This window comes from Strongylocentrotus purpuratus, unplaced genomic scaffold (genome assembly GCF_000002235.5).
Source record: "Strongylocentrotus purpuratus isolate Spur 01 unplaced genomic scaffold, Spur_5.0 spur5_contig_855, whole genome shotgun sequence".
NCBI lineage: Eukaryota > Metazoa > Echinodermata > Echinoidea > Camarodonta > Strongylocentrotidae > Strongylocentrotus > Strongylocentrotus purpuratus.
The window spans coordinates 867,751-886,847 of record NW_022145563.1 but is presented as its reverse complement, the minus strand read 5'-3'; the positions used below and the strand labels follow the sequence as shown (position 1 = coordinate 886,847).

The 19,097-nt window shown below is 38.1% G+C and overlaps 2 protein-coding genes across 2 annotated transcripts in view; one reads left to right on the top strand and one right to left on the bottom strand.

Annotated features, from left to right (window-relative positions):
• Positions 1 to 4,269, bottom strand: part of LOC105439276 (proteasome adapter and scaffold protein ECM29-like) — a 49,698-nt gene extending 45,429 nt beyond the window's left edge. The window contains exons 1-5 of the mRNA XM_030996181.1: positions 4,237 to 4,269; positions 3,031 to 3,161; positions 2,308 to 2,424; positions 1,328 to 1,446; positions 516 to 671 (exon numbers count right to left, since the gene is read on the bottom strand). Coding sequence (XP_030852041.1) covers positions 516 to 671; positions 1,328 to 1,446; positions 2,308 to 2,424; positions 3,031 to 3,161; positions 4,237 to 4,261 — 548 coding nt within the window. The 5' untranslated portion in view covers positions 4,262 to 4,269. The remainder of the gene's footprint in view (positions 1 to 515; positions 672 to 1,327; positions 1,447 to 2,307; positions 2,425 to 3,030; positions 3,162 to 4,236) is intronic.
• Positions 4,270 to 4,771: 502 nt separating this feature from the next.
• Positions 4,772 to 17,739, top strand: LOC583394. The gene is made up of 6 exons (XM_030996476.1): positions 4,772 to 4,917; positions 6,090 to 7,066; positions 7,650 to 7,773; positions 8,651 to 8,766; positions 16,635 to 16,755; positions 17,333 to 17,739. The coding sequence occupies exons 1-6, from the start codon at positions 4,829 to 4,831 to the stop codon at positions 17,418 to 17,420; spliced, it is 1,515 nt and encodes a 504-aa protein (XP_030852336.1). The 5' UTR covers positions 4,772 to 4,828; the 3' UTR covers positions 17,421 to 17,739.
• Positions 17,740 to 19,097: the final 1,358 nt, after the last annotated feature.

Genomic DNA, 19,097 nt, shown 5'->3' with positions numbered 1-19,097 from the left:
GGAATTGTTCTAACCAAGTATTCATGGACTACACCTGGGTTGGGTGTTGGGGGGGGGGGCACAGTTGAAATATACCCCATACTCAAAGAGCCCACAATATACTTCAAACTAGAATCTTTAACACAGGTCTACCATCTAACCCTTTTTCGATTGAGTCTCTAATACAATCGTTTAAGGTCCTTGTGCAATAGACATGTCAATATCAAGCCCTGTATTATATCAAACAATGTTGTGTATGAACCAAAGTAACTTACGTACAGTTGTTTCCCTTAAACGAGGGGTATTTTGCGGATGACAAAAAATGAATACCGATTTACATCATATTTGTAATGCGTGAAAAAGATATAGTGAGAAGGTGAATAGTTTCCACTTCCTCACTCAGACAAACAACTTTTGTGGTTGTTATGTTTAATACATCATCATGAATCAGCATGCCGGTATGTAATATCACAATCATCATCATCATCAACTATATTACTTCTACTATTGTCACAAAAAAGAGTAAGAATTCTCACCTAAAGGTGTAGGGTAAGAGAAGATAATCCATGAGAAAGGTGGTGAGAAGATGTATGGTTTCCACTTTCTCACTCAGACCAAAGATGGCTCTCCTCTTGGTGTGGTCGTCTGGAAGCTTGAGATGAGGCAGGGTAGGGACTAACATCTGAAGGATACTGAAGGGCAAAAGACAGAGAGATATTTAAAGGATATGTTGATATAAAGTTTCAAGAGTTGGGACATAATTCACGCAATGCCACAATGTTCACACAACATTGAACATTCTATAATGAACTGCCTCTGCAAAATTAAATGACATCTATGCAAGTGCATATCGGTCTTTGTAGTGTTCAGTTCCCCCGCCCCCCACCCACTTTATATACGTACATGTAAAATTATTTTTATATTTACTGATGCAGTTTACCATGAGGCTGTGAAAGAAGCAATATGAAAGGACAAAATAATATTTCTTAGCACTAAAATTTAATCAATAAAAATATGGAATTACAAAACCATCAATATTTTTTTTTTTAAATGAAAAGCCTTCAGTAAAAGATTTGATTATCATGTGACAACTGTGGAAACATGATAAATCCAAATAAAACAAAATTACATAGCAACTACTATAAAATGTTGTAGAAAAAGTCGGGTAAAGAATAGGAAACAGTAAGCCATAATACAATTACATATTTACATGTTTACACTTATATATTTTTGTTAGATTACTTTTAACAAAACCTAGCCTATCCTTAAAAATACTTGAAGGAAAATTTAAAGTTAAATCAAGTACGGTATACACATTTTTTTCGAGGGTATTGCTAGCATGACGTACCTATCTTGCTGTAGAGGGGGTTTCCCTTCTAAACACTTGATGAGTGAGTGAGCCAGCTCAGCCTGCTTATCGATCTCAAGCCTCGGGAAACCCATCTTTAGGTACAAGATCGTGAAATTCTGCCGACAGGAAAAAAGATGAATATCAATGAAAATATATTTACAATGGATTTGAAGTCTAGGGAAGCCCATTTTCAGGTACAAGATGGTGAAATTCTGAAGGACCAGAAAAGAAGGAGAGCATGTCATTCAAGTTTTTTGAAAAGGCATTAATCTACATTTACCACTCCTCACCCAGGAGAGAAATGGGAACCTGGTAGGATGATGAAAGCCTTTGGGATAGAAATTGCAATATGACCTTACGGTGACCATATGGTAGGAATACTCCCCAGGGAGTGGAGACGGTACACATTGTGCGTAAACGAATCTGGCGACGGGGGTAATAATATAATGTTAAGTGCTTAGAGATGGTATTTCACTATATAAATCCAGATTATTATTATTCATCAAGGTTTATGGTGAAATATATTAACAATGAGTTGTAGACCTAGAAAAGTCAATTTTCAGGTACAAGATATTGTAATTCTTACATACATTAATAACTAAAGATCTCACACCATTGAAAGTTCATTGTCAGGGAAATGATTCTTATGAACAGATTAGGAGAAATAAAGTGTCTCTTACAAAGTACCACAAGATGTAGCTCAGTAGTTTTGGAACTGGGATATCACACATACAATACAAATCAAGACTGAGTCCACCATAACTGACAGTGGGATTCAATTTCACAATGCATGCATCACGGAAATGACTAAAATATTTGTGATGGTGATAGTCTCTATTGGTAGCTATGGTCTCAGTTCAGTAGCTACATGTATAAAGAGTTTCAAACAGTTCTAAAAGTAGCATACATGTCTACCCAAAATACATCCACGCATCCAGTGGACTGCGATCAATTCTCAAAATCATTCTAGTACTTACGGTGACAAACGTAATACTAGATGGGTCCTGGTATTGTAACAGTAAAGATTCCACGGGGATTTGAACCTGGGGTCTACTCTTCAGCCGTTTATTGACATGAACCAGCAGTTCCAGGACCTAAATCAAAAAAAGAGAAAAAGCAGAAAATCAACAAGAAGAACAATAAAAGCTTGCTCGTTTAACACACAACAAAAATAACCACATGTTTTAGTAGTGGCAAAATGTTTCAAGCAGGCAGCAAAGTAGCTTTGGGAAGCTCTAAAAAAGCTTTTTAAAAAATTCTAAAAAGTTTAAAGAGCTGTGGTAAAACAATTTTGTTAAAACATTAAAAATACTTCTAGAATTTTTCTTCTTCTAATAACGGTTCTTTAAAAAAAATCCTCATGTACAAGGAAGTTACAACTACCAACTAGTTCCAAAACAGTAATTGAACCTCCAAACAGTGCTGGCAAATCAAAATTGTCGTCCCCAAAATGGGGACTTTTGAACTATGGGAGGGATGCACAGTAGTCTAAATTTAATCATTTGATGGACGCCTACCCCAAATAGCTAAATCTCTAATACACAAAAGATTATTGTTAATTGATTAGATGTGGTCTTTTGTATCAAAGATAAATTCAAGCTCTTTTGGCCAACTTTGCTTTGATAATTTGATTTATCTGTGGAGTCCAAGTTGGCCAAAGAGCTTAGTTATCCCAGATGCAATAATTTTTTTGCTATTACCTTCTTCCTGACTCCTTCTTGACTACTGGAGAGCTTAAGAAGCACAGGGGGGAGGAAACGGCAGACAACATTCTCAAGCTGGTCATCGCTCTCAGCTGAACCAATCCGCAGGAATACTCTGTCGAGTAATTCTGAAAAGTAGTAAAGGAAGAAATGATTTTTGCAATTACAATCATTTAGAAAACATGAAGGGCACATCCCGAGTGCTGTGAGTGTTCTAAACTGTCATTATATTCCTGGTAAGCTGCTGATGCAAAAGTGTACTGCAATTAATTTTAATAAATAAAATTTATACGAGGGTATCTTTGTAAAAGCGGAAAAATTGCGTCCTAAAAATCAACCAACTCGTAAAACTGGTTGATGGTATAAACTGGGGGTATTAGGTGGAATCTGTTTTTTTGCATTTTAATTGCAAGCGTGCGAATCATTAACCCTACGAATCATTAACCCTACATCCGCAGAGCGCCAAAGATAAAAAGACAGACTATCCTTATTTTGAGGGACGTGATTTGTCCTCGTTTACGAAGATATCGTTTATGCGGACGATCTTTATTTTTTCAGACCAGCCCCCCTACTGCTGAATATGACTCAATTCTTACATTTTTCAAATGAGACTGTTATTTATTTTTCAGCTGCCTTGATTTTTGTTTTCATTTTTGTTCCAACTTATTCTCAGAATCAGACATCAACATGATCAAACTCAGATAAAGATAAAGTCAGATGTTTCCTCTTGATAATAATTCAACTTTTAATGAATTTCCTCTTCTTGATGACAGCCACAGCTTGTCCATAAAGTGTAAACTCTCAATCATTTGACCTCAGGCTCATGATCATGATGATACAGAGCACAATGAATCAATGGTTACATAGCTTTCCACCTATTTCATTACACAATCCAAAGGCATGATAAACACAGCAACTGTCAACAATGTGCCGTGCACCGTGAATCAGCTCATTTCACCGCACGATCACGACAGGGCCAGGGCCCTCCCTCAATGCATGCGACACCCATTCATTTCGGTTTGTCGCAAACGCGAATTCTCACTCACTCACTCATCTCATTATTTTCTCCAAACCCCAAATCTAATATTCGGTTTAGATGGAAAGATACATCGTTATCGAAATTAATCTCCGCTGTCCTATCTAATTTTATTAGACCAGATAGGAATTATACATTTATTGATATTTTATTGTCGATTAACTTACCCAGTTCGTCTTGCGCAGCCATCATTATACACAAACGTGACTTTGCGTTGAGGCCAGAGAAAGTAGTAGACAAGAATTACTAACGTCGTGCTCGAGCATTAATCGCATAGCCGTTTTAATGTCTAACAATAATGTTTCGTCTTAATATTAAAGAATGAAAGATTTTAAATATTTTTCAAAACCCTTATATCGTGTTAATTATAATGATTATATTATAAACTAATTATAAAAAAGTTAAAAGTAGTCATTATATGATTTCTAAGCGTTAATCTAGTAATTTGTCAAATTGGTAAGGGGATGTTTTCAGCGACGTATTTAGTAAGTTTCTAATTATGAAATGTCAATGAAATGAGAACTCAGTGGTTTATTTTTTTCCAGTGGAGGATGTTTCTTCTTTTTTAACCGGAAATCGAATATTAAAAAGCCTTAGGGACTTGATATGTACCTTTAAATTGAAAAAATATTCATTTGAGGTATGACATTGTCTTAAATGGGTTCTGAAAACTGCTGGTACAGAGACTACTTACAGAATATCGTCTGCTACCTTTTTCACTTGAGTACTTGGTAAAAACGGGAAAAGGGTCTGTAGAATATGTCGAATATTGTGAAGAAAATTTCATCAAAGTGGCAGAGTTATCGATACAGGTTTGTGCCTTGGGTTGCACTGAATCTAAGAAAGAGGTATGTGTACAGATTATTTCTCATGTAGAAACGCATAGACTCTAGTGTGAAAACTATTTGTACAGGAATGTGAGTAAAGTCCCGTATAGAGTCTATAAAGATCTGTGCCATGTTTGCATGAACGAAGATTATTTTTTTCTTATTTTTTTCCTCCGAGCCAAGTAAAGCCAGCAAATGAAAAATTAAAGGCAAAAATAAGAGCAAATACATATTATAATGATATTTGGTGGATAGAGGTCTATGTATAAATAATGCACCTTACAAGAGTTGAACATGATTTTCAACAATAATCAATGCGCTTGTATTTTTGTAATGATAGAAACAACTGAAGATCTAAGTCATAAGTGTAAGATCTCAAGTCTTTGGGTCTCAGAGAGAGTGAGATAAATAAAGAGAGAGGAAGGGAGAGAGAGAGAGACAGTGTGTTAGCCGGAGAAGGAGAGAGAAGGGCGGGGGTAACTCCAGGAAGCTCCGACGCCGAATGTCAGCGTTGGAGCTTCCTGGAGTTAGGGAGGGGGGCTTTTTTGTACCTTGTGCTTGTCAAGTGCCGAGTGTGCAAGTACAAAGGCTCTGCTTGTCAAGTGCCGAGTGTGCAAGTAAAAAGGCTCTATAAGAATTTTATGTGCAGCTAAAAACAGTCTGAAGCTCAACAGAGCTTAATGTGTTGCACCTTCTGCTTGAAAAGTTCCAAAGAGGTGCAATTGAGGACAGCAGATTGTAAGGAGTGCCGTGCAGTCGAATAGTGTCTGTGTAGAATGCGGTTTGGAACCTAACAGATTGTCCTTAAAATTAACCCTAAATTGTATTTGTTCTGTGTTTTTAATGATCTATGAAGCCTTACATTGCATGAGATCTTTACCATAAATGGGTTTGCTGTGAAGATCAGTTACTGATCATCATGCCTTCTCAATCTTCAGTAAGTTATCCCTACCATTGCATATTTTAAAGCCTGTCTGTATTACTTTGGCCAGGAGGGATTAGACCATCCAGCATGGTCACTGACAGGTGTTTATCTCATCAACTCAGCTCTCAATTAACATAAGGAAAAGAGGATCATGGGGGACCAACATGCACCGATTAGGCATTGTTTTCTAGAGGGAGCAAGTAGCTACAAGGAGTACAGTGGGGCTTTAATTTTCCTTGTAGATAATCTTTGTTAATCTCCTTTCCAGGACAGTGCGATCAGTTGACGATGCAAGCCAAGACAGGATTATTGAAGACCATCTGGTGGAGGAAACCTACAAGAAATTATTCTCTGCTTTGGATGACAACCTCCCCAATCAAGAGGGAAGAGGCAACAAAATGCATGAATTAGAGACAAAGAGCAGTAGACTGGAAAGGTCAAAGGTCAGCGTAGTAGGCAGAAGATCAGATCTCCAAGATGAAAATGGGAGCATTAGATGCTATCACCATGATGACACTGCGACTCCTGAATCCCATGATAAACAAAGTTCAGCTGTGAGGTCACTCTTTCAAAACATCTTTAAGCTGTTCTGTGAGGAGAAAAGAACATCAAGATTGACTTGTAGAGAAAGTGGAGAACTTTGCAATCTTAATGACTACCTGGACAAGCATCAACAACACTTAGCAAAAAGACTGTTACAATATTGGAACATTGGCACAATGTTTGAAGCTGCCTATATGGAAGGAGATTGCAGAGAAATTTTGGCAATGAATGCATTATTACTGAGAAATCAGGTGGATGGAAGTGCACGGACAAGCAACAGCATAGTGAATGACGGTTGTGGCCACCAGCACCACTGTCATTCTGCTCAACCTTCCTCATTTTCTCCTCATCTTCCTCCTCCTTCTCCTCCTCACCATCATCATCATCATCATCATCATCATCATCATCATTCTTTATGCCACCATAGTTATCAGAGCACCAAGAAGTTACTGAAACAGAAAACTAATGCACAATCTGCTCAGTTCAGCCATCAACTAAGTATAAGTACCAATTTTGAACAGAACAAGGAAAACACATTGGACGGACAAATGGGTGAAGATTTAGACCCTGGGGCGACCATAATGCACCAGACTCTTGGATATGCCATTGGGCGTCGCCCAAGTCAGATTGAGGGCGGAGGTGTTGGTGTCTTTGTCACAAAAGGAGTGGTTCCAAAAGGAGTAGTTGTAGCAATGTATCCAGGTAATTGTTTCTTTCAAAATGAAAATTGTACACCGCTGGAGGGGTGTAAGTTTGGAGTTTGGACTTTTGTAAATACCAATCCTTGGAGAGACGTTTTTGAATGATAAAGATTATAAACAATGACAAAATGCAGTCATAATTTTTCATACATTGCGCCTTTACTCATTTATTGACCACATTGTATGATTTGCCCTGTTTACACGTCAAACAGCAAGTGATCATCATTTATATGAAATATGGTTCTTGGGAACATTGCACAAAATGACTCTCATGCTACTTAGATACTGGGCTTCTTACTAAGCAATCTCAAAGGTTATACAAAATGAAAAATATTTGAGGGGATGATATTGATAGAACCACTTCCATTTATTATCTATGCCTACCCGTAACATTTATCCAATTAAAGATATACTCTTTCTATATACCAGTATCATTTTAATTGTGGAATATTCAATCCAATTTTCTAGAGGTAGAAATGTATCTCTGTGACATATCAGATTTTTAATTATACCTGTGTCAGTGAGTTCTTTAGTTTAGAGTGACGACCACTGAATATTCATAATTTCATTTGAATACTTTCCAGGTACCATCTATTACCCAGGTGAGCCTATTCTCCTTCAGTCCATCGCCAATCCTTTTGTCTTCCGATGCCTTGACGGTATTCACATTGATGGCAATGACAAGAGACTGTCCAAGATGATCTACAGGTGCGTATGGTTGATTTGATTTGATTTGATTTATTTATTTCTGTTTGATTTTCTTTTTCTTTTGCATTTTTACAAATATATAACAAACAAACATTGCAAATTTTACACATTTCAGAAAAGAAAATGTTGAATAAAGTAACTAATCGAAAACATCAAACAGGAGGGTTGACAAAGTAAGCAAAGCTTGATAGCATGACTACCCTCAATGGATACATAATAATATGAATATGGTGGAAAAAATATTGGTAAAAGGGGAAAGAGAGAGAGAGAGAGAGAGAGAGAGAGAGAGAGAGAAAGAAAAAAAAGAAAGAGGGGAGTGTACATCAAGATTAACCCAGTATATTGCCTGGTCCATGTTTGATGATTTTGAATAGTTGGAGACAATACATTTATCATACACACTCCCAACAGTTAGATAGTAAAAAAAAAAGTCCCCCCCCCCCCCAGCTCCCTTAAAAAAAAAAAAAAACTTTTCACAGAGACAAGTACCACTCGACAACAATATCCCAGGCTCTCCTTTTGATAACTACTTTATATATTGCCTCATGCATGTTTGTCACCCAAATACATATGATTTTTAAAAATCTTGTAAAGATGTTTCTGATCGTAGTGAAGGGGAGTGAGGGGGGAGAAATCACAGGTTGGTGTCTTGGCCTTTTTTGTACACATAGGTTTTCATGTAGCTCAGGGAAACAAAATACTACTAAAATTACATAACTAAACAATGATTTTAAAACTAAGCTTATGCACCGGTACACTTCATGAACTTATTAGCATGTCTGAGAACTATGAGAGACTATGCTAATACATGTACATACATGATTATTCTTCCTAAACAAACTAACAAACTAAACTTCAAATAAAATTCTATTCCCAGATCATGTGCTCGGAGAGACAGGCTTGGGCCCTACATGTTTAGTGACCTTTCATGGCTGACCTCTTGCCCTTTGAACCCAATGGCTGTGGGGCAATATGTCAACAATCAACACAAAGGTTTGTCTAGCTTTTGATACATTTCATCAATTTTGGTATTACTGTGTGTGTAATTTGATGGTAGAACACGCTCTTTTTTCTTCCAATTGTTAAAAGTTAATATGCAGGATGTTTGAAGTACAACAGCCAGTGTTCCTCCCTGCACCAATGCCTCCTCCTCCAATGAGAATCAGTACCCCTGATAAAATAGTCATGATTGGTACAAAAGTGAGTGGTATCCCAGATAACAATACGACGTTACGCCAACGTGGGGCCAACGTAAGCTGTTACGTTGGTCCAACGTCGCCAACATGATGTTGGGCCCACGGCTTTCTTGCCGGCGGGCCAACGTTGGCCCGACAGTGACAAAATGACATTAAGCCAACATCGGGCCAACGTTATGCCGACCCCTATCCGACCATTTGTGCCGATGTCCTCCCGACATTGAACCAACGTTATGCCAACCTCTTTTCCACCGTATGCCGACGTCTTTCCGACATTGGACCAACGTCGTCCCAACCCTTTTTTAACCATGTGCCGACGTACGACCAACGTTATGCCAACCCCTATCCCACCATGTGCCGACGTTGTTCCGACATTGGATAAACGTTATGCCAACCCTTATCCCACCATGTGCCGACGTCTCCTCGACATTGGCCCAACGTTATACCAACCCCTTCTCAACCATGTGCCGACGTCTCCACGACGTAGGGCCAACGTTATTCCAACCCCTATCCCACCATGTGCCGACGTAGTTCCGACATTGGACCAACGTTATGCCAACCCCTATCCCACCATGTGCCGACGTCGTGGGCTGTTACGTTGCGCCATCGTCGCCAATGTGATGTTGGGCCAACGGCTTTCTTGCCGGCGGGCCAACGTTGGCTCGACAGCGACGAAATGACATTAAGCCAACATCGGGCCAACGTCCCCCCGACGTATGACCAACGTCATGTCAACCCCTATCCCACCATATGCCGACATAGGACAAACGTAATGCCAACCCCTTTTCCACCATGTGCCGACGTCTCCCTGACGTAGGACCAACGTAATGCCAACCCCTTTTACACTATGTGCCGACGTCTCCCCGACGTTGTCCTAACATAATGCCAACCCTTTTCCCACCAAGTGCCGACCCCTCCTCCACCATGTGCCAATGCTAGACCAACGTTATGCCAACCTCTTCTCCACCATTTGCCGACGTAGAAGCAACGTTATGCCAACCCGTATCCCACCATGTGCCGACGTTGTTCCTCCCCTTTCCATTTCATGCCAACATCCTTCTGACATTACCAACACCAACTCAAAAACATATTCACACCAACATCAGTCGTCCGTTCATAAGAACATCGTCAAGATCATACTACATCGGACATGTACAATCATTCAAACACATGCATCACAACGTGACAAGGAAAAGCCAAGTAGTTTAAGATTGGATTAAATAAATAAACAGAGCAAAATCCACAAAATGAAGTAACAATTTCATCAAAATTAGACTGAATTTGAGAAAAGTTCACTATAGATCCCTCTGCAAGATAAGTATAATAACAATATTGAAGCAAGAGGGACATGTTATTTTAATTTCGTCATGTCTATTTTCTTGTACATTTTAATCACTATCAAAACTTGATAACAACTTATTTGTCCCATTTTAATGAAAAGTTCACCATCTTGCTTCTTAGAATTTGCTCTGAATACATCCCCTTCCTCCAAAACAAAAGAACAAGGAAAATAAACTGATTTTGTGATAAAACATACTTTATTTTATGTGTAATAAACAAACTGTTGTAAATGTGAATACAATTATTGTACATCTTTCTTTTGTATTTTCGTTTGAATTCGAAAAAGATGTAAACATAGTTTCAAGTTCAAGGTATCTCAATGTATCACAATATAGGCCTACTATCAATGAATGCTAGGACGATAGGAGCTGTTATAAAATGAATTGTCGCTTACACGTAACACAACATAACATACTGAAATTCATTGTACGAATATAATAAACAATCCTCACAACTTCCCGAGTAAAACAAAACAAACTTTCTGGCAGACGAACACGATTGCTTATGACAAGATTCCTCTACATATGTACAGCACAAAAATATAAAGAAATTAATAAAGTGTCCACCATTTGCATACCAAGAACAAGGCAATTAATGTAAACAATGTTCCATAAAAAATTAAAAATAAAATTCAGAGAAATTGCCAACATTTTTTATGCTTAGGCATTTCAGAGATGCTGATACATTTCGTCGCCATATCTATTGTTAACACATCTACAAACTGTTTTTTTTAGGAGGGATAGTATACATTGCTTGAATGTGTGAAGTAAAGCAATCGCTAAATGTTTATATAACAACAGAGGAAATTTGAAAGTGAAGTAAGAAAGAGCAGAGCTTGTAAAGGGAAAAACACAAGTTTCTTCACTCTGATATACCACTTTCAATATTTCTTTAAATTGAGAAGAAGGTAATACGAAAAACATTCAGTCACTTAGATATATGAAACATTTTTTTCTTACCTTTGAAATTCTTTATAGCATGCATTTAGTTGACACGTTATACAGGCATTCAAATCAATTACGACCTTCTTCGACTCATGGTATAGCTCTCTTTTTAAAATTGGGCCATTAGTGAAATTTCACCACAATAAATAACAAGTAAAGATGCATAGCACACTATTTAATAACAAAAGTTATTGTTTATGTTTGTGTACAAAACATAATGCCTGCAGAGCTGGCTAGCAAGCACCGTAGCTTGCCTAAGCGGAGATCGTTCTTGATATAACATCACTAATCCTTTGGTCAATCATTCCGAGGAACTCTGAGAATTGTAAGGGCGGGGTCCACCATTAGACGAGCAACTTGGAGAGGTTTTCAAAAAATTGTAAAAAATATAAGGAGGCGTTTATTTATGAAACAATTGTTATTATGTTGCTTTAAATGGGTCTTGATACAAGACATAAAAGTTTTAATTTCCTAAGGTAATGGACCTTTAAAGAATGGGTTGGTCGGAATCAAAATCTTGTCTAGCTTGTGGTGGTACAACTTCGACATCTGCGGCAAAAAAAAGAAGAAGAAAGAAACCAAACAAGATTTAAAAGCAGATCATGGAAACATCACCTTGAAATAGTACGGATATTAATCAAATAGTACGGCATTCAAGGGAAGTAGTCCTGAGTGGCACATCCTCCCTAGTTTTGATGAAATTTCATGGATAGAATTACTTTGTCATGAAAATAACTTCGTTCAAACTTTAGAGCGAATGACCCAGACGTATGGAAATTAGAAAGGAATGGATTTCTTTTATTTTTGTCTTGTTTAATTAGAATAGCATCAAACACTCTTATTAACAAAGGAAATATACATTTGAGGTAAAATGGCAGTAATATTCTTCAATAGAAAGAACCAATTTATAGTATCTGTTTGCTCAGTGTTGAGATGCTTGATTGATAACAGTTTAAAGCCCCTCTTAAGTGTTGGATCCCAAAATTAGCCAAAGAATAGATGGCACAATCTCACTTAAATGGTATGATGTAAAAGAGGATGTCATTAACACCCGGACACTTCTGCAAATAGAATATTGCCCTAACAAATGTGTTTGAAGTAGAATATGGATGAAAGAATACAAAATTTGCGTTTTCTGCATACAACACAAAACCCTTATTAGTAAGTTTGTATTCTTTCTAATTTTTAGGACAAATGTTTGAAGAAGAGTGGCATTTTCTTTCACATCATTATAACATTCAAGTGAAATGTGAAGCTCCCAATACTTTTTTTTGTATTTATGTAAGCTCCCAATACTTGAGAGAGCTCGAGGGGCTTCAAAGTAGAAACAAAAACACAAAGCTATATCGTTAGTTGCTTATACAAGAAACAAATCGATTGACTGTGTTTTGTTTTTTGTGGCACCCTGCATTCAGAATTGTTTCCAAAAAAATACTGCTATAAGCAGTATTTCATGATTTGTTGTTGTTGAATAGTTTTGTAAGTGATCACAATGCAGTTTCTCAATATAATCAGGAAAAAGATACTAGCATCCGTTAGCAGCTATGTCCTACACAAACGTACATTAATCCAGTACATTTGTACTTTGTGTGCAGGGCACAACTATAACGAATACTAAGAAGTGCTATCCTGTCTACATGTATAACTAAATACAAAATGAATAAAATGCCAAATGACATACCCATATTTCTGAATGTTGAGGTCAATGGGGTCGTTGGGGTCGACAGTGTTCTGGAGGTTGATGGGGTCGATGTCGAAGGGGTCCTTGGTGCTGTTCTGGATGATCGAGGTAGGGGTAGCTGGATCTGAACGGGTAGAGGAATCTGGAATTTGTTGTGAAGTTGACGATATGAAATGCAGGATTTAATATTTAAATTTCAGAATTGTAGGAATTATGGGAGAAAAAAGTATTGGGATTTGGAAGAGCTATATAGAATTGAATGTATTAATAAAGAACGTCAGAATTTTAAAAATAAATAATTAGAATATTTACCTTCAGTTCAAATTATAGCAATTTAATATACATGTGCATAAACAATAAAAACTAATTTGAAAATGAGAATAAAAATGCAGCAATAATCAAATTTGTGAATGAAAATTGTGAATGAAAATTATGGGATCGATCAGTGTTACCCCCGCCCCCAATAGTTTTTCCTATTTACTATTTGATCAAATTGAGGTTCTTGGCCAATTGCGACTTAAAATGATTGCAAATGCCAAAATGAGGGCAATTCCCAACAGCTACCTCTTTCACATCACACTCACAATCCACTAAATGTGTTGATACAAAGTTCTTGCATATTTTGGCAGACTTGGCACACTCCCTTGTAAGATTTCAGGAGGCTAGAAACATGTACTAGCGGGATATCTTAATTCACAGCCCAATCTCGTAATTTATTCCTTTTCGAAGAGTAGGAATAAGAGTATAGTATAGACCTAATTCTAAATCTGAAAGTATCAGATCGAGACTATAATATCATTTAGATATGCATAAAAAAATGATGCGTCTTCCCATTCATCTCTATTTGATTCAATTGGTCTTTCCAACAATGCATCAGCACCTTAAGTTCAACACTTGTAACACCAACAGATTCACAATCATTTGATTCATGGTCGATAATATTGCATATTGGGATGAACATCATCACTGTCACGGACGCTGTAACATGATGCATCAATACATCACCTAGGTCTAACTCTAAGTCAGGAACATATTAACATTTATCACGGCAAACACTCAATGCATCTGATGCCGACACTTCGGCCCCCATCATAGCCATCATAGCCATCACTCACACTTCAATTGCACGCAGCGGGTGTGCAAGCTAAGCGTACGTACGCCGAGCGGTACACTCGTACTGCACTTTCACTTTCATTTGGACAGGGAATTATCAATGATTACTTTAACAATTTCTCATGCTATTTCCCTCGCTTTGTGACGGGGAGTTCTCACACTATACAATTTATCAGTTTCACGCGACATGCTCACAAAAATAACGTTGAAAGAGAAAGAAAATCATTCATTTACCATGCAGTGTTGGTACTCCCCGGCAACTAATCCAGACAAATGGACAGGATATGGCTGACGTACGTTGCAATTGCATGAGCACATGGGCATGCGCACGCATGCAATTTTTTTTACCCGGATGTAGCGGTACTAGGTCGTATTTGCTACGTTGGCCCAACGTCATATAGCCCACCAATATATACATGCACTATTTATCAGTAAAGATGGAGACGATATAGACCAACGTTAAGCCAAGGTTGGCCCAACGTCGCGTATATTAGCCAACATATCCACCATTTCTCAGTAAAATTTGAAACGATGGACCAACATTGAGCCAACGTTATAGCCAAACGTCGAATAGCCAATTAACAGCCACAATTTATCAGTAATAATTGAGACGATGGACCAACGTTCAGCCAACATTGGCCCAACATCGAATGGCCAGCCAAAAGCCAACATTTAAAATTTAAAATTGAGACGATGGACCAACGTTCAGCCGACGTTAGCCCAACGTCGAATAGCCAACCCAAAGCCACCATTTAAAAAAAAAAATTGAGACGATGGACCAACATGAAGCCAACATTGGCCCAACGCCGAATAGCCAACCAATAGCCAACATTTATAAGTTAAAATTGAGACAATGGACCAACGTTCAGCCAACATTGGCCCAACGTCGAATAGCCAACCAATAGCCACCATTTATCAGTGAAAATGGCAACAATGGACCAACGTTGAGCCAACTTTAGCCCAACGTCGAATAGCCAACCAATAGCCACCATTTATCAGTAAAAATAAAGACAATGGACCAACGTTCAGCGAACATTGGCCCAACGTCGAATAGCCAACTAATAGCCACCATTTATCAGTGAAAATGGCGACAATGAGCCAATGTTAGCCCAACGTCGAACAGCCAACCAAAAGCCAACATTTATCAGTAATAAATGAGACAATAGACCAACGTTCAACCAACATTGGCCCAACGTCGAATAGCCAACCAATAGCCAACATTTATCAGTGATAATTGAGACGATGGACCAACATTTAGCCAACATTGGCCCAACGTCGAATAGCCAACCCAAAGCCACCATTTATCAGTGAAAATGGCGACAATGGACCAACATTGAACCAACAATAGCCCAACGTCGAATAGCCAACCATAAGCCACCATTTATCAGTGAAAATGGCGACAATAGACCAACGTTAAGCCAACATTGGCCCAACATCGAATAGCCAACCAATAGCCATCATTTATCAGTGAAAATGGCGACAATAGACCAACGTTCAGCCAACATTGGCCCAACGTCGAATAGCCAACCAATAGCCACCATTTATCAGTGAAAATGGCGACAATGGACCAACGTTCAGCCAACATTGGCCTAACGTCGAATAGCCAACTAATAGCCACCATTTATCAGTAAAAATGGTGACAATGGACCAACGTTCAGCCAACATTGGCCCAACGTCGAATAGCCAACCAAAAGCCAACATTTATCAGTGAAAATGGCGACAATGAGCCAACGTTAGCCCAACGTCGAATAGCCAACCAATAGCCAATATTTATCAGTGATAATTGAGACGATGGACCAACATTTAGCCAACATTGGCCCAACGTCGAATAGCCAACCCAAAGCCACCATTTATCAGTGAAAATGGCGACAATGGACCAACATTAAACCAACAATAGCCCAACGTCGAATAGCCAACCCAAAGCCACCATTTATCAGTGAAAATGGCGACAATGGACCAACGTTTAGCCAACATTGGCCCAACGTCGAATAGCCAACCAATAGCCACCATTTATCAGTGAAAATGGCGACAATGGACCAACGTTCAGCCAACATTGGCCCAACGTCGAATAGCCAACCAATAGCCACCATTTATCAGTGAAAATGGCGACAATAGACCAGCGTTCAGCCAACATTGGCCCAACGTCGAATAGCCAACCAATAGCCACCATTTATCAGTGAAAATGGCGACAATGGACCAACGTTCAGCCAACATTGGCCCAACGTCGAATGAGCCAACCAATAGCCACCATCTATCAGTAAAAAATGGCGACGATGGCCCAACGTTTAGCCAACGTTGGCTTGCCGACTGCGACCCTGCCGACCGTGGCCGACGTTGGCCCAACGCCGTATTGTTATCTGGGATACAGTTATATATTATAGCATAAGACTGAAGAGTATTATCGCTTTTGTTTTAGTATAGTCTATTCTTTATAAAGCTTGAAATTATTTTAAATACCATTATTCTTGTGGTATGTTTGGATCTTTATGCAATGATTGTCTATTATTTTAAATGCAGAGTATAAGAATAAAATATGAATGATGACTCTTTGTACACATAAATTTGCTCATATAATTATGTTTTTAGGAGCTCCTGCAAATGTGTGCTACCAAGAGTTTGATGTGCCTTTGGATTTTCCAGTAAAACTGAGGAAATATATCCCCAATGCTTTCTTCGGTACCCTTCCAGATGTAGGCAATGCTGGCAGGTCTGTATGCAAATGTTTTATGATCTTTTGAACCCGACATCTAATTTTTTCTTTCAATACCTCTGTTTACATCTGGTTCTGATCTCCCCTTGCATACAATAGGGAGTAGATTATGCTATATTATCAGTACAGCTTTCAGTTTGTATGGAGCCTCCAATGGACAAATACAATTGCACAAGAAGAAAAAGAAGGTAAAAATGGAAATGTCCTCTTAGCATTTGTACGTCTAACAGGGGGAGATCCACGATTCTGGAAGGGGGAGGGGGGAGGGGGAGGGGGAGGGGGGAGGGGGTGGATGACAGATGCCTTTGGGTCTAATATTTTCAAGGTGGTTTGGCAAATAAACACAATTTCTGTGGGCCATATTTTTCATTTGTGTACCCAAGGGTGCTCCCCCTAATTGCCAATCTGTCTAAAAAAATATAAAATACGGTACATGTATTAGCATAGAACCACTTCCTCCTCATAACAAAAAAAAAAAGATAAAAAACTAAGTAGTAATTTTACATGGCAATATGAAAAATCTAGAGAAAGTTTTGTTAACTTCTCCTGTTTTGTTTTGTCTTTATCATGACAGGAACATGCGAACTGTTGCCCTGGTGTCCGTAAGGGAGATTCAATGTGGAGAGGAGTTACTTTCTTCCTACTTTACACTCATCTATTAGACAAAAATTGAGTAATAACACTCTGCAGACAATTTGATCCAACAAATACCAGTATACCAGATTAACGGTGTGTTGGCTCAGTCAGTAGAGCGTCCGCCTCACAACCGGGAGGTCGTGGGTTTCGAACCCCGGCCGCGTCGTACCAAAAGACGTTAAAAGACGGGAGTTGCTGCTACCTTGTTTGGCGTTCAACAATAAGGGATAGAGCAACGTCGATCTGGCGCTGCTCAGTGGCTGCAGGGCTCACGATCATTTGGGCAAAAAGAGTTTCCATTTTCGGTTTAACTTAATAAAATTTGGAGTAGACTTTAAAAGATTATTATTATTATTATTATTATTATTATTATCATGTGTTTGAACATCCCAGAAGCACTACTTTATGAATTGAGAAACATACAATATTTCAATATATATATATATATATATATAAAATATTACAAAAGAAAAGAACAACTTTATACATTTGCAATGTTATTTATTGTCATATGACCAGTATACATACATGTACATACAAAATGTTCACAAAATATTAGTTCTGAAAAAATAATGCATTCTATAATAGATAGAGGTGCATAAATCCATTTTAGCCCCTCCTCTTCAAACAAAGCATTTAGTTCAGTATAATTTGAAAGGAAAACATTTTCCTTGGTTCTTGATGTTTCAAAGTAGCGGGATATGATATTAATCCATGAATTCCAGCAGTAGTGGATGATGCATCATCGTCACTATAAGGAATTTTAGATGTCATACTAATTATGAGTGCACTACAGTAAGTTACATTTTAAAGACACAAAAACTCCTAAATTTTAGACTGGCCATGCTTGTGTATTGCTTGTGTATGACTTGTGTATACATGTACATGTATATTTAAACCTGCTTTAGTGACCACCTGTCGACAAAGACCACATTTTTTGTTTCCCTTGAAAATTGTTTTTCATTGAAACATGTACTATAGGCACCTGTCTACAAAGACCACCTGCCTATAAAGACCACTTTTCTTGTCTCCCTTGGGTGGTCTGTATAGACAGGTTTCACTGTAGTTACATGGGTAAATTAGCCATTTGGTGCCCTGCCATTACCGTAAGTCATCTCATCTGATTACATTTCATCTCCTTTCCATCATCCATGTTGTGTTTTATTTCACTTGTTCAGAATCAATCCATTGACTTATTTCCAGGGCCCTTTTCACAAAACTTGTCATCAGTGACAAATGACAATTTTTGTTATAAGCTAGTAAAATCCTTGCTTCTGATTGGTTATCAGCAGATTTGTCATTGAAAAAAAGCTTTGTGAAACGGGTCCCAGGTGTCTCAAACCTTTGAGTTCTATTATTCACTTGGTCTAATTCACACCATTTGGTCTAATGGACAGGGCTGGAAACCTGTAAAAAGATAAACTGGTTAGCAGGCTAACTCACAGGGCATTGGATAAAAGGGCAATAAACCTTTAAATTTATATATGGATATGACAGTTATTTGAAATGATATTATTTGAAAACCTTTGACCAAAAGTGCATGAAATGTATTGCAAGGCACCATCGTGCCTTAGCCTATTAAAATGATAACTTTAGAACATTATTATGAACTCATTACAGTTCATATATTTATTGTATTGTGTATACATGTATTGAAATAATCTCAAATACACTTATTAAATAAATGCCAGCACAGAAAATGT